Source organism: Protomyctophum bolini (assembly GCF_963924005.1).
Source record: "Protomyctophum bolini genome assembly, chromosome: 4".
Lineage (NCBI taxonomy): Eukaryota > Metazoa > Chordata > Actinopteri > Myctophiformes > Myctophidae > Protomyctophum > Protomyctophum bolini.
Genome location: NC_137865.1, coordinates 46,480,419 through 46,494,633, shown reverse-complemented (window position 1 = coordinate 46,494,633; position 14,215 = coordinate 46,480,419). Strand labels below are relative to the sequence as shown.

The following is a 14,215-nucleotide window of genomic DNA, read 5'->3' as shown; positions in this document are numbered from 1 at the left end:
CTTTTCTCCCTGGTCTCCATGCAGGCTCCCCTCTCCTCCTGTTAAAAGTAGTAACAATAACGCGTGTTTTCTCTTTTCTCCCCGGTCTCCACTAGGCTCCCCTCTCCTCCTGTTTGTATAGTAACAATAACGCGTGTTTCCTCTTTTCTCCCTGGTCTCCACTAGGCTCCCCTCTCCTCCTGTTTGCCAATCGGCGCGACGTGCGTCTGGTGGACGCGGACGGCGTGCGGGGGGAGTCGGCGGTGGTCGTCAGTGACCTGGAGGACGCGGCGGCCGTGGACTTCCTGTACTCGGAGGGCCTGATATTCTGGACGGACGTCAGCGAGGAGGCCATCAAGCAGACCCACTGGAACCAGTCGTCCAACTGTAAGAGACCCACCGTTTACTCACTGCTTTTTACTCACTCTGACTGACACAGGGATGGGGGACTTTGACCATGGAGAGAGCCACTATATTTCCACACTCACTCCGGAGGGCCACATATATGCAATAGGTATATTACTGTCGTAGCAAAAATAGCCGATCTACAAGCTCAAAACACGTCGCACTGCAACGTGTTTGTAGCTTGTAGATCGGCTATTTTTGCTCTATTTGAATTTAAATCCTGAATAATCTTTTGCTATTTTTTTATTTGAATCCTGAAAAGTAACCTTTTTATTTAATTTCAGATAGATTTAGTTATAGTTATGTTAACTACAGGAACTAAATACAAATACAAATAGATTGGACATCAAAAAAGACAATAACATTTTAATACCAGTAATTAATAATAATACAACTTTATTTGTATAGCACCTTTCATGACATAGAATGCAGCTCAAAGTGCTTTACAGAGCAATGGAGAAAAAAAAGCAAGGCATAAAACATTAAAATAATAGCAGTAATGCAATACACAGTGAGGATATGAATAACACAAGGAATTGAAAAGATCAATTAAAAGCAAGAGTGTAGAAGTTTAAAAGAGGCTTAGAGGTATAGTGGGAGTTAGTTCCACGCCGTCGGCCAGTAGAAGCAGAAAGCTGCTTCACCATGTTTTTTAGTTGCCATTTTTATGCACAGCGAGCAGCCAGGCCAGCAGTGGAAGACCTGAGGGGTGGTTTGGGACATATTTAGGCAGGCAATAATGTAGGTAGGAAGCTGCGAGACCATTGAGAGCTTTATAAACAAGTATTTTTTTTTTAAATCAATCCTAAAAACAACCGGAAGCCAATGCAGTGAAGCTAAAACTGGAGTAATATGTTAATCTTTCATCTTAGTTTTAGTTAAAACTCTTGGCTGCCGAATTTTGGACAAGTTGTGATTTGTCAGTTGTTTTCTTTGGCTGAAATCAATAATACTGTATGTCAGTATTGTGATATTAACCTGCGGGCTGCATTAAGTCAGGGGTTCTCAACGTTTTTGACTGGGGACCCCCGGAAATGCTTTGGCCATGTTTCGCCAGACATTCCTCCATTTCTGTTTGGCTTTGACGTTTTGAAGTTGCACATGTCAGATCTGACAAATATACCTAAATATGCAAAGAAATGACTGACACATTTAATTAAAAAAAATAATAATTAAATCGTGGAAATAGTCGATCTACATGCTCGCAATGCGTCGTGATGCGATGCGACTCGTTGTTGTGAGCTTGTAGATCTGCTATTTCTGCCATATTTGAAAATGTTTGAAAAATATCTGAAACATTTTTCAACGTGTATTTTATCTATTCTACGTCCGAGCATAGACATGGTAACGCCCCGCCTGCCACTGCCGGCCTTACCAGAGTTTCCTCCGAGGTGAAAGATACATGCTGGATAGTCTGCTGCGAGGTTATACTCCGTAGTGGGAAATAAATAAATAAATAATACAAGAGAATGACAGCTTGGCACGCGCGACAGTAACTTTCATGTTTTGCAGAAGAGGCAAACTAATATATTGTTTATGACGTGTGAATTTTACAACTTGAAACATTATTGTACTGTAAAAAGGTCGTCCTTTCCCTTGATCTTTATATCTTTTTCAGTATAATAGTATTAGTCTACTATAATTAGATTAATACACGATAAATCGATGATCAACACTAACACTTTAATTTAGAACACATTCAACCCAAATCAAATCATACAAATATGTGTTCAATCAATCATTCAATCAAATCAAACGGCATAGACAATATTAGTTTGCCTCTTTCTTCTACAAAAATAAATTGTTACAAGTTACTGTTGTGCGTGCCAAGCTGTCGTTCTCTTCTACTTGTTTCCCACCATGGAGTAACCTCGCGTCTCCGAGGACAGTCTGGTGCAAGACTGGGGCAAGACGGGCAGTGTCGGTTAGGGCTGCGAATCTTTAGGTGTCCCACGATTCGATTCGATTCCGATTCTTGGGGTGACGATTCGATTCAAAAACGATCTTTTCGATTTTTCCGATTCTCGATTCAAAAAAGATTTTTTCCCGATTCTAAAGCAGTTATTTTTATTTTTATTAAAAACAATTAAATAGAATTTTAGCATGATCTACTCCAGTCTTCTGGCATGAAAGCAGAGTACATTTAGTAAAAAGCTTGTATAATTGTAAAGGTTTTATCAACTGAATGATTTAAACACACAAAGGTTAAATCCAAGAGTAAGAACATGTCTCATGTATTTAGCTTGCACAAATTTGAACCAGTACAAAAGTTACAAAATCTCTTCTCACTCAATACCAGAACAATACATTAGTATTAAAACAGGTGTAAAATAAATACAATTGGCAGGCTTAGCTTATAGCTGGTAGTAAATGCACTATGCAGAAACCCAGGCCATAATGCATTGCATGCACAGGTACATTTGTGTACATCGATTTTTGGAAAATGAGAATCGATTCTGAATCGGATGGCATTAGAATCGCGATTCTAACTCGAATCGATTTTTTTTGACAGGCCTAGTGTCGGTAGGCCAATCAGAGGCATGCGGGGCGTTGCCACGTCTATGCTTGGACGTAGAATAGATACCGGTATACGCTTTCTCAACATATTGATTATAACGGTTAAATAAAACGTTCTGTAACTCTGAGAGTGTACAAATGGGGACCCTAAAGGGTCAATTTGGTTCCATTTGTACACTCTCAGAGTTACATTTACATTGATTTTTACAATACAAATTGGGGTCTCAGAGATATAAATGCCATTAAATGGGGGTCCGTACGTAGCCTATTGCATTATCAAACTGAGAGTCCTTGAAATGAAACGGTTGACTGAATGTCTCCAAACAGGCTGGAACGGTCCTGACAGTCCAGAGTATACAGAAACATTGTCCTCTCTGGAAGGCTTGACTTGTTGCATTGACTTAATACTTTGTGTCTTTAAACAGAGCATGGGGGGAACTGTACATTCCAAACTGTATTGCTATCAATATAAACTGGCCCGCGTAGAAAAACACCAGACTCTGGTGGGATATTAACCAGGCTGTGTTTATATAGACATCTCATATAGACACGCGGCGCGCTACAGTAGTACAATAGTCTACTATCGCAGTGGTTCTCTCTCAACGTGTGAGTCGGGAGCCCGGGGTCCCCACGTGATTCTGAGGGCGGTCCAGTGAAGAGACAATTTACACAGACTTTTCAGATGTTTTTAATATCAAGAAAGAAATGTCAATTACTGCATTAAAAGTAATTAACAAACTATACAAAACTGGTCAAACATTGGCCAAATAGATTGTCAAATAATAAGCGTGACTTGAAACCACTGTTCTGGTCTATCCTATGCTGTCCTCTCCCATTCAGAGACCACTGTTCTGGTCTATCCTATGCTGTCCTCTCCCATTCAGAAACCACTGTTCTGGTCTATCCTATGCTGTCCTCTCCCATTCAGAAACCACTGTTCTGGTCTATCCTATGCTGTCCTCTCCCATGCAGAAACCACTGTTCTGGTCTATCCTATGCTGTCCTCTCCCATTCAGAGACCACTGTTCTGGTCTATCCTATGCTGTCCTCTCCCATTCAGAGACCACTGTTCTGGTCTATCCTATGCTGTCCTCTCCCATTCAGAAACCACTGTTCTGGTCTATCCTATGCTGTCCTCTTCCATTCAGAGACCACTGTTCTGGTCTATCCTATGCTGTCCTCTTCCATTCAGAAACCACTGTTCTGGTCTATCCTATGCTGTCTCCTCTCCCATTCAGAAACCACTGTTCTGGTCTATCCTATGCTGTCTCCTCTCCCATTCAGAAACCACTGTTCTGGTCTATCCTATGCTGTCCTCTTCCATTCAGAGACCACTGTTCTGGTCTATCCTATGCTGTCCTCTCCCATTCAGAGACCACTGTTCTGGTCTATCCTATGCTGTCCTCTTCCATTCAGAGACCACTGTTCTGGTCTATCCTATGCTGTCCTCTCCCATTCAGAGACCACTGTTCTGGTCTATCCTATGCTGTCCTCTCCCATTCAGCTTTCCTGCTGCCTGTCGCCATAAATATAACATGATGGATAGTAAAACAATACTTAAAGATCCAGTAGTGTTTTGTGACACTAACACTTCTCTCTGTCTCTCTCCATCCACAGCCCTGAAAGAGGCCCTGGGAACGGGCCAGGCTGTAGTCGTCTCTGGGCTGGACAGCCCCGATGGGCTCGCGTGTGACTGGCTGGGAAGGAAGTTGTACTGGACAGACTCCGAGACCAATCGGATCGAAGTGGCAAACCTGGACGGAACCTCGCGGAAAGTCCTGTTCTGGCTGGACCTGGACCAGCCACGGGCGATAGCACTCAACCCTGCTCATCGGTAAGCGGAACACGTGTGTGCACGGCACGTACGCACACACGCACGTGGCACACACACGCATGCGGCACGCACGCACGCACGCACACGTCACACACACTGTAATGATGTCTTAGGGTGGGGGTCCCTGTTTGTGCCGGGAGGTCCCTGAATCGGTATGTATTTATAATCTCTATGTATAGCACATATACGTGCATTCACATCCGTTGGGACCAGAGAGTCATGGAACCACTGAGACGGTGTTTTCCACCACTATGAACAATACCTTGCATGCCATAACGGTGTCATAACCCGCCAGCAGTCCCACACACACTTGTTGAGTCTCTGCCAAGGCCGCCTGGAGCCGCCTGCACACACGAGGCCATAAATCAGGACATGGCAGGGCATATTAACGCAGTGGCTGCTGCCCCTGTTCTGGCAGACGACTCTAATGTAGCACAGTATAAATGTCCCGAGTGCTAATTTAACAAGTTCAACCCTGGCGTCCCCCATTTGGGCATGTGCGTCCGTCCGTATAGGCGAACACGTGATGTTCAAACCTTTTTAAAAAATAGTGAAAATGGCAGATCTACAAGCTCTCAATGTGTCACATTGTGTAACACGTTTTGGGCTTGTAGACCAGTTGTTTTATTAAATATAAAATTATCGTGCTTAGGATAACCAAGTGCACACGCAAGGAAGCAGGAGACTGCAAACTAATTGCCCTTTCTAAATCAATTAATCTGTTGATTTTATTTTATTTATTCCGATTGCAATTAATTTAGACCATAAACTGTTTTATCTGAGCCAGAACAAGCATCTCAAATTGCTCAATATGTTCATCCTGCAGTCAAAAACACGGGCTATGATTAGCCCGTGTTTTATATGGTAAGCTGTCACGGTTTGAATATCACATCGTCAGACTTTTTTAATTGGCAAAACTGAATGAATGTTATATTATTATGTCGATTAATTATGTGATCAATCTTATTCTTTATTTGATCATATAATGGGACATAATGTATATTGGCAGACAGCGGACGGTGGGTGCATTAAGATGAGAGCCCAAAGGAAACCAGTCCAATCCAAAAGTTGACGAGCGTATTTGTTAGCTGAGCGTTTCCTTTCCCTGTTGTGCTTAACCTCACATTGACATTTCCATACTCTCAATATGGTGTGTGTGTGTGTGTTTGCGTGCGTGCGTGCGTGTGTGTGTGTGTGTGTGTGTGTTTGTGGAAACACTATATGTCAGCAAAACCTGCCCTTCTTCTGATGGATTTATTTGTGCTGATAGATTTACTCTTCTTGGAATAGAAGAGAATAGAACGGAGGGGATATTATACAGCTGAAAAATAGCCTTTTTTACCCTGGATGTGAACTTCAGACCAGCTCGTCTGTCACTGATTAACTCCAGGGAAATACAAGCACAACAGTTTTTGGACCCCAGGATGATATGGCCTTTATTTGACCATCAAAGGGAGAGATCTAGAGACTAGTTGTCATATCAAATGTAGTGATTTTTACTCGAATGTGACCACTGAATATTCCAATAATGTCCACGTTGCATTGTGGTCGCCAACAATGCAGGCACTCTGGCCTGGTATATAACAGTAATAACCTTAATTAAACGCTCTCCTTGTAACCTGGTGTTGCTCAACCCTGCTTCTAGTTTAAACAGGTTTGTGTGCGTGCGTCGTGCGTGAGTTTTTTATGATTTAAAAACCAGGCAACCCAATTCCCAATATGATATTTGAATGTTATGCTATCTACGTACATGCTGCTGCATTAAGGAAGCCAAACAAAACTAAGTTTTACTCTTATGTACCTGCTGTACACAAGATGTAACAATAAAGTACAACCTATAACCTAACCTTGAATATTACACACACAACATATATACTGTATATATATATGACATTTGATAATTAACGCAGATTGAATAGATCACATCGATTTCTTTGTTTTGTCTTTACTTGTGTGAGCACAGAACATCATCCTAATTCATACTTGTAAATGTGGTTGTAAAAGGCATAAGTATAGCAAAATGCTTGCTTTACTGATATGAGCAGAGGATATTCAGATGATATACTTATTCAGAACCAGGCCTGGACTCATGGCCACTTGCACCCAACAAATTAATAAATATGCAGAAAAAATATTTTTGGCGACCCAATTGTAAATCTCAAAAGACCCATCCATCCATCTTCAACCGCCCAGACAAGCGTTTCCAACGGCCTGTAGCGGGCACTGTGATGCTCGCGGTCAGGCTTTTCCACCACCGACCGAGAGGACATATAAGTGGCTCTTCAAAGTAAGCGTTACGCGCGGTAGAACCTCGGCAATACGCTATTAATTAATGGTGGCGGGTAGACGGGTTTAACTCCTTCACCTGAGGTAATGTCTCATTCCCTATACTTGGATTGTAGATCTGCAATCTTATTTGAAAGATTTTAAATAGAGGTTAAATGGTTTATGTTTTATATCCCAACGTATTTTTTCCATGTTTATTTCAATTTATTGTGTGTGTGTGTGTGTGTGTGTGTGTGTGTGTGTGGTTGTCTTTTTTGGTACTTTTGATCACATTTCCTTCAGATGTTAGTCGTGCTAATGACTAAGAGTAGACTCTCTCTCTCTCTCTCTCTCTCTCTCTCTCTCTCTCTCTCTCTCTCTCTCTCTCTCTCTCTCTCTCTCTCTCCCTCTATCTCTCTATCTCTCTCGCCCTCCCTCCCTTCGGGTTTCCTGAGCTGTAATTGTTGTTTCTACCCCACTGGCCAAAGGAATGCTGATTTGTCTGTTACTCTAAAACTGTGTCAGCGTGCGTGACACACACACACACACACACACACACACACACACACACACACACACACTCCCGCATAATGTACATTGTATATATGTGATTCTTTACAATACAAAACACAGTTGCTGGTGGTCAAATTTCAATTCCATGTACTCTTTAGTTTTTTTAGTTTGAATTCTGCTCTCTTTTTATACATCATCTTTTTTTAAAGTATAAACACTGACGGTACTCTTATAAGAAAGGCTGGAATAATAATGGAATGAAATGAGTAGCGCTGTCGCCTCACAGCTAGAATGACCTGGGTTCGATTCCCGCTGTGGGCACTGGGGTCGTGTTCTCTGCTCTGCGGTATCAGCGGCCATATTCTTAGGAAGGTTGGCAAAAGGGCCTCTCTGTGTGGAGTTTGCATGTTCTCCCTGTGTCCCCTATGGTAGGTACCCTCACAAAAAAACATGCAGTAAAAATGCCTCCCCATGACCAGCCGGTGAGCCTGAAAAACAAAGGGTTACAAAATCGTTGTATCATTTTTTTATTTTTATAAATAAATAAAATGTAAAATGAGACAGAATGACTGTAAAGCAAGAGTGGAAAGAAAAATCGAGAGGATAGCTGGACGGACAGAAATGAACCCATTCTATAAAATATCTTCTAAATAAATCCTGACATCTTTCCAGATTCTTTTCCTATTTTCATTAGTCTGCATAATTGTTCACGTCAAGGACCCACCAAAAAATGATTTCATGGAGGGACCCACAGAAGCAAAGATATGAGTTAAAGATGTTATCTTTAAAAATTATATATATATTTTGTATCTGCTATTTTTACCCATTCTGAACGGGAACCCATTTTGGTGTTGGCATCATGTTATGCTTTAGCTATTGAAAAATAGCAGATCTACAAGCTCATAGCGCGCCACCGAGTGGCGCGCTACGAGCTTGTAGGTCTGCTATTTTTGAAAAATCGAAGAACGACATTCTGACGACGGTCAGAATGGGTTAATCAGACCAGTGTGTGTCCAGTGAAAACCTCGTATGAATCTGATCTCAGGTCAGAATGGGTTAAACAGCCAAAGTTTAATATAATGGTTAATAGTGGTTAAAAGTATTTAAGTTGACGCATTGATGCAGGAACGAGAGCCGAGTGGCTGCTTTTTCGTTTCTTCTCTTTCTGTCTCTCTCTCTCTCTCGTTCTCTCCTGTCCTTCCCAGTAATTCATACAGTAGATTTGGGGAGTTGTTATCCCATTCTGACCTGAGATCAGATTCATACGAGGTTTCCACTGGACACACACTGGTCTGATTAACCCATTCTGACCTGAGATCAGATTCTAAAAATGTCAGTCGTTCTTCGATTTTTCAAAAAATAGCAGACCTACAAGCTCATAGCGCGCCACTCGGTGGCGCGCTATGAGCTTGTAGATCTGCTATTTTTCAATAGTTAAAGCATAACATGATGCTAACACCAAAATGGGTTCCCGTTCAGAATGGGTTAATGTAAATCCTTCTACTTACAGTGGAGTATCTGCGTGGAAAAGTAGCTGCTCTCTCCGGCAGAGTTCACCACATTACAATAACAGCGACGCACCATAACGTTCAAATGGCCAGACAGACAGGAGTGTATAACGGCGAGCCGTTTATTATGATTGTTATTTCTGGTATTGTTATTTGTTTCATGGTTATGGTTATGGATAAATAAATATATGTACGCTATTTCCATATATATATTTATACTAACGAACTATTGCTTCCATTCCGTGGTCACTGAACTAAATATTGGACCCAATCTTCACAAGGCACTCAATATTTACAAGATGTTCATACTAAAATGGCTTTCTTTAGCGAGACCAATCAGGACAAATCTACTTTGTTGGGGGAGAGCAACGGACTTAACTCATGCTTCCTTCATGCCTGAGTGTCCAAGTTGCTCCTTTACACCTGACAGGGGGGGAGTTTCCCTGGTTGGACGTAGCGCGTGGAAGGAACACGTTATTCCGACCAGTTCCTTTCCCCTCCATTAGGCGCCCCGGCCGGCCAGGGGGAGGCAGTTTAGAGACCAGGATTACTGCATGTTTTTGTGAGGGTACCTACCCTAGGGGACACATGCAAACTCCACACAGAAAACTATATTTTATATTTTTAATGTGAAATGAATGGACATGAAATAAAATGTGTGTTCCAATGCTTAATAATGTCTTGCTCGATGGGGGCTGATTTGGGAATCATGACATTTGCCGTGTTATTTCTCCTATACATCAGTGTGCACTGTGCTAACATTTCACATTCACAATCAGCTCATTCACAATTAACACCTGAAAAAATAAACGCTTTCCTATATAAAGACAAGTTTGATGTCACAATGCCAAAACCTTGTGCAGCAGTAGGCTGTAAAAGAAATCTGTCGGGGGAGAAGCGAACCACACCTACTTAGGAGACCAAATTGTGTAGGATTTATACTAGTCCATTTCGCCTCTATAGTGGCTCCAGCCGAGATCAGTATACCTTCATAATATTAAACATCTATGGTAAAACTCATGTTCTCTAGAGCAGACGTAGAATACGCACATCGACAGGCTGGGTGCTGGGCTAAGAGAAACTTCATGTAGATAGGATGGAGCCCGCACACCACAGGTAAAGGTAAGACGTTCTTTATTTAAATGCTGACAACGTTTCGATCTGTGTTGATCTTCATCAGGTCATGTGAACATACACACAAGTTTGTACATTTATAATAAGGGAGTGCCCCCATTACCCAATCAAACACACCACATTTTGGTGCCCCTCCCATCACTACAGGTGTGACACGTCAACCCTGAGTGAGTGGGTGGGGACCCAGACATATTGAAGTGAATATAGTCTGTTCAGAATTTTCATGTTCTCCCCGTTCTCTTCCTGCTTCCAGCTACATGTATTGGACTGACTGGGGGGAGGAGCCGAGGATAGAGCGCGCCGGCATGGACGGCAGCAACAGGTACTGTGTTCTGTACCAACGCTAACGAGCCTATAGCGGTCCTTTGTTTGCCTGCCTGTCTGTCTCTAAGCCATATTCTACCACAGGTCGTTTCGAGGAAGCAATCTGATTGGTTAAAACAGCCTTCTAGCCGCTGGTTAAACCAGCACTGTTCACCACCTAATCAAAACAAAGAATTCAGCCGCTCTGTTCTCCCAGAGCGCTAGCAAACTCGGTGGCTAGCCTAGCTAGTTTATTGGGACTTTTGTGGTCGTAGTGACTACATCTGTCATTAAAAAAATATATTCTTTCAGCGATTTTAATAGTTTTAAGGGTAACTGTGGTAGAATTGCAATATTACACTCGAGGGTGTGGGTTAACGTGATTATTGCCACTTCAGTGATGCTTGCGGAACTCGACTCTGTCTTGTTCCTGACTGCATCACTGTCGTGGCAATAATCACGTTAACCCACACCCTCTCGTGTAATATTGCTTAAATAAACCCTTCTGGGTGCAGTAAAGTTACAGTACATTCACTTTACGTATACAGTGCCACTCACTCTGATGTTTCCGCTGTATGTGCAGTGGCATATTTGTGTACGTATCAGACCTCAGACCTCATTTGACCGTTTTGTATTTATTTTGAAGTTGATTATCTTTGAGCCCATGAAGCTTTCAGAAGGTTCCCCTTCCATGAGCATCATCATCCATCACCATTCATCATCTCAGAAATGTTTGACATCTGAAAATAATTCTAAATGTGAATTTAAGCACATGCTACTTGTGTCTGATTGTACTTCAGAGTCAGACATGCTAGTGTTAACCCATTTAGGACTGAGGCCGATTTTTTTAAAAAGAAGAAAAAAATACTTCTAAATCCTAAAAGTTTTCTGAAAATCCTATGTTTCTATGTTCAGTGGTGCTCAACCTTTTTCATGTCAAGGACCCCCAGAATTATCTGTATTTGGCCGCAGACCCCCATCTGAAAATGTGTAGTTCGAGGGACCTCCCACAAGCCAAGATTTGAGTTAAAAACGTTTGCTCTATTCTGAAAGAATATATATTCAAAGATTTGCGACACATTTTCACGATAATGTTTTATCTTTTATGTGAGCTTGTAGATCTGCTATTTTTCATATATGCATAACATAATGCTTAAAACACCAAAAGGGATTCCCCTCCTGAATGGGCTAATGGGCTCGATACATTGTGTCGTACGTGGTGACATTGTCACACACCAAAAACAGCTCACAAAAATCGGCTATTTTCCGTTGCACGTCATCGCAAATAAAAATGTGTTCCGGATCAGAAGATCTTTCTTTTCTCTACTGTATGTGTTGTTGTTTGTGGGAGCGGAAGGTCCTTGGAGTATATTTTCTCTGGGTATTTTTGTCATTTTATTGCCTGTGATCAGCGGTTTGCCTCAGTGCTTTCCATGCAGGCACATGACGATCCTTTTACTCCACACCACACTGTTTGCTTCATGGGAGACATTGGCCGGGTTTCCCAAACGCATATGGTGTAAGACTTGTGTGTGCCGCACATGCTCAGGCCTGAGGCCTACCATTGCGTGGCACATCTATGCACAAAATGTCTATGTTCACAGGCTTCTGTGTTGTGCGGCCTATGAGGGCATCTGAGCATGTGCAGCACTACAAGTCTTACACCATTATGCGTTTGGGAAACCCAGCCATTGTCAGCCATCACACTGCGTGTGTAATAACACAGTGTAGAGGTCCTTGCAGATCGATGCGTTGCGTTTTTTCCACCTTCGAAAAATGCATGATTCTGCATGGACCTTTATGGCTGATTCTTTAAACGTTTATATTCATTTTCTAATCCAAATTGGAGGTATATGATTGCTGTTCCTCCTAATGTTATGAAATTCTTTGTGGATGTCACATTACGAAATAGTTTTTCTTTTTTTGAGTTTGGTTCTTTAGAGCTAATTTTCATTATCTCTTTCTCTGTCTGTGTCCAACAGGAAATTGATAGTGGACGTGTATATATATATATATATATATATATATATACCGGTATATACACTGGCCTAATGGTTCCCTCTCCCCACAGGAAAGTGATCGTGGACGTGGATATTTACTGGCCTAATGGTTCCCTCTCCCCACAGGAAAGTGATCGTGGACGTGGATATTTACTGGCCTAATGGTTCTCTCTCCCCACAGGAAAGTGATCGTGGACGTGGATATTTACTGGCCTAATGGTTCTCTCTCCCCACAGGAAAGTGATCGTGGACGTGGATATTTACTGGCCTAATGGTTCTCTCTCCCCACAGGAAAGTGATCGTGGACGTGGATATATACTGGCCTAACGGTCTGACGATAGACTTGGTGGAGCAGAAGTTGTACTGGGCCGACGCCAAGCTCAGCTTCATCCACAGAGCTAACCTGGATGGATCTTCACGGTAAGGTGCTGTGTGTGTGTGTGTGTGTGCGTGTGTGTGTGTGTGTGTGTGGTGTGTGTGTGTGTGTGTGTGTGTGTGTGTGTGTGGGCAGGTGAGCGCCCGAGTTATGGGTGTGAGAGAGAGAGAGAGAGAGAGACTGAGAGGGAAAATCTGAGAGATGTTTTACTTTGAGGGAAAAAGATGCGATGCGAGAAGGATGGAATGTGTATTTGAGTGCGGCTACTTTTTCAAATGCCTATAGGCATAGATCCACTTGTATGTATGCACATGCACACGCACACGCACATGCACACACACACACACACACACACACACGCACACGCACACAAACACACGCACACACACACACTCGCTACCTAGGGCCCTCTTGTTGATGTCCCACAGATGGACTCTGAACTCACTCTAACCCTGTTGAACCTCCATCATAACACACAGCTAATGGAGGTAGAGGAGGAATGTGTGAGTGTGTGTACTGTGTGTGTGTGTGTGTGTGTGTGTGTGTGTGTGTGTGTGTGTGTGTGAGGAAAAGGATGAAGAGAGGAGCAGAAGAAGAGAGAGAGAGAGAGGGAGTGCTAGTATACAGTAGGAGGAGAAGGCGAGAGAAACGGGGCAGGCGGGACACAGTGGAGGAGAGAAAGTGAGAAAGGAATGGAGAGAGAGAGAGAGAGAGAGAGAGAGAACGAGAGAACGAGAGTATGTGAGCGTTGTCCAACACAAACACAGCTCTGGTGTGGAGGGAGGCCCCAATGAAAACACACTGCAGCCCCATACACAGCCCCATGGCCTCTCTCTCTCTCTCTCTCTCTCTCTCTCCCATAACTCTCTCATTCTGATTGACCCCTGCCACTCCAATGCTGCCTTTCTTGCCCCCGATTGGGATAGACATCTATCCCAATCAGCTCCTGACCTCTGTGTCTCTCTGCCTATTGGTCATCCATCCATCCACTCCCCCTCTCTGTCTCAATCTCTCACCTTTCTCCCTATTTCCAACCCCCCCCCCCCCCCCCCCCCCGACCTATCCAATTCTCATTGTACAGCCAGATTTGCTTTTTATTCTCGCAATGCCCCCCCCCCCCCTCTCTCCACATATTGATTGCGTTAAACCGATTGCACATGTGAATAACATAAAAGAGAGGGAGAACGTGATACAGCTTTAATATGGCTCTCTCTCTCTCTCTCTCTCTCTCTCATCATGTTATGCTTTAGCTATTGAAAAATAGCAGATCTACAAGCTCATAGCGCGCCACCGAGTGGCGCGCTATGAGCTTGTAGGTCTGCTATTTTTGGAAAAATCGAAGAACGACTGACATTTTTAGAATCTGATCTCAGGTCAGAAT

At 42.8% G+C, this 14,215-nt stretch overlaps 1 protein-coding gene across 2 annotated transcripts in view; it reads left to right on the top strand.

Annotated features, from left to right (window-relative positions):
• lrp5 (low density lipoprotein receptor-related protein 5) overlaps nucleotides 1–14,215 on the top strand; it is a 96,723-nt gene that overhangs the window by 14,298 nt on the left and 68,210 nt on the right. For both annotated transcript variants that reach the window (XM_080761683.1, XM_080761682.1), the window contains exons 2-5: nucleotides 166–366; nucleotides 4,519–4,735; nucleotides 10,409–10,477; nucleotides 12,750–12,878. In XM_080761683.1, coding sequence (XP_080617809.1) covers nucleotides 166–366; nucleotides 4,519–4,735; nucleotides 10,409–10,477; nucleotides 12,750–12,878 — 616 coding nt within the window. The remainder of the gene's footprint in view (nucleotides 1–165; nucleotides 367–4,518; nucleotides 4,736–10,408; nucleotides 10,478–12,749; nucleotides 12,879–14,215) is intronic.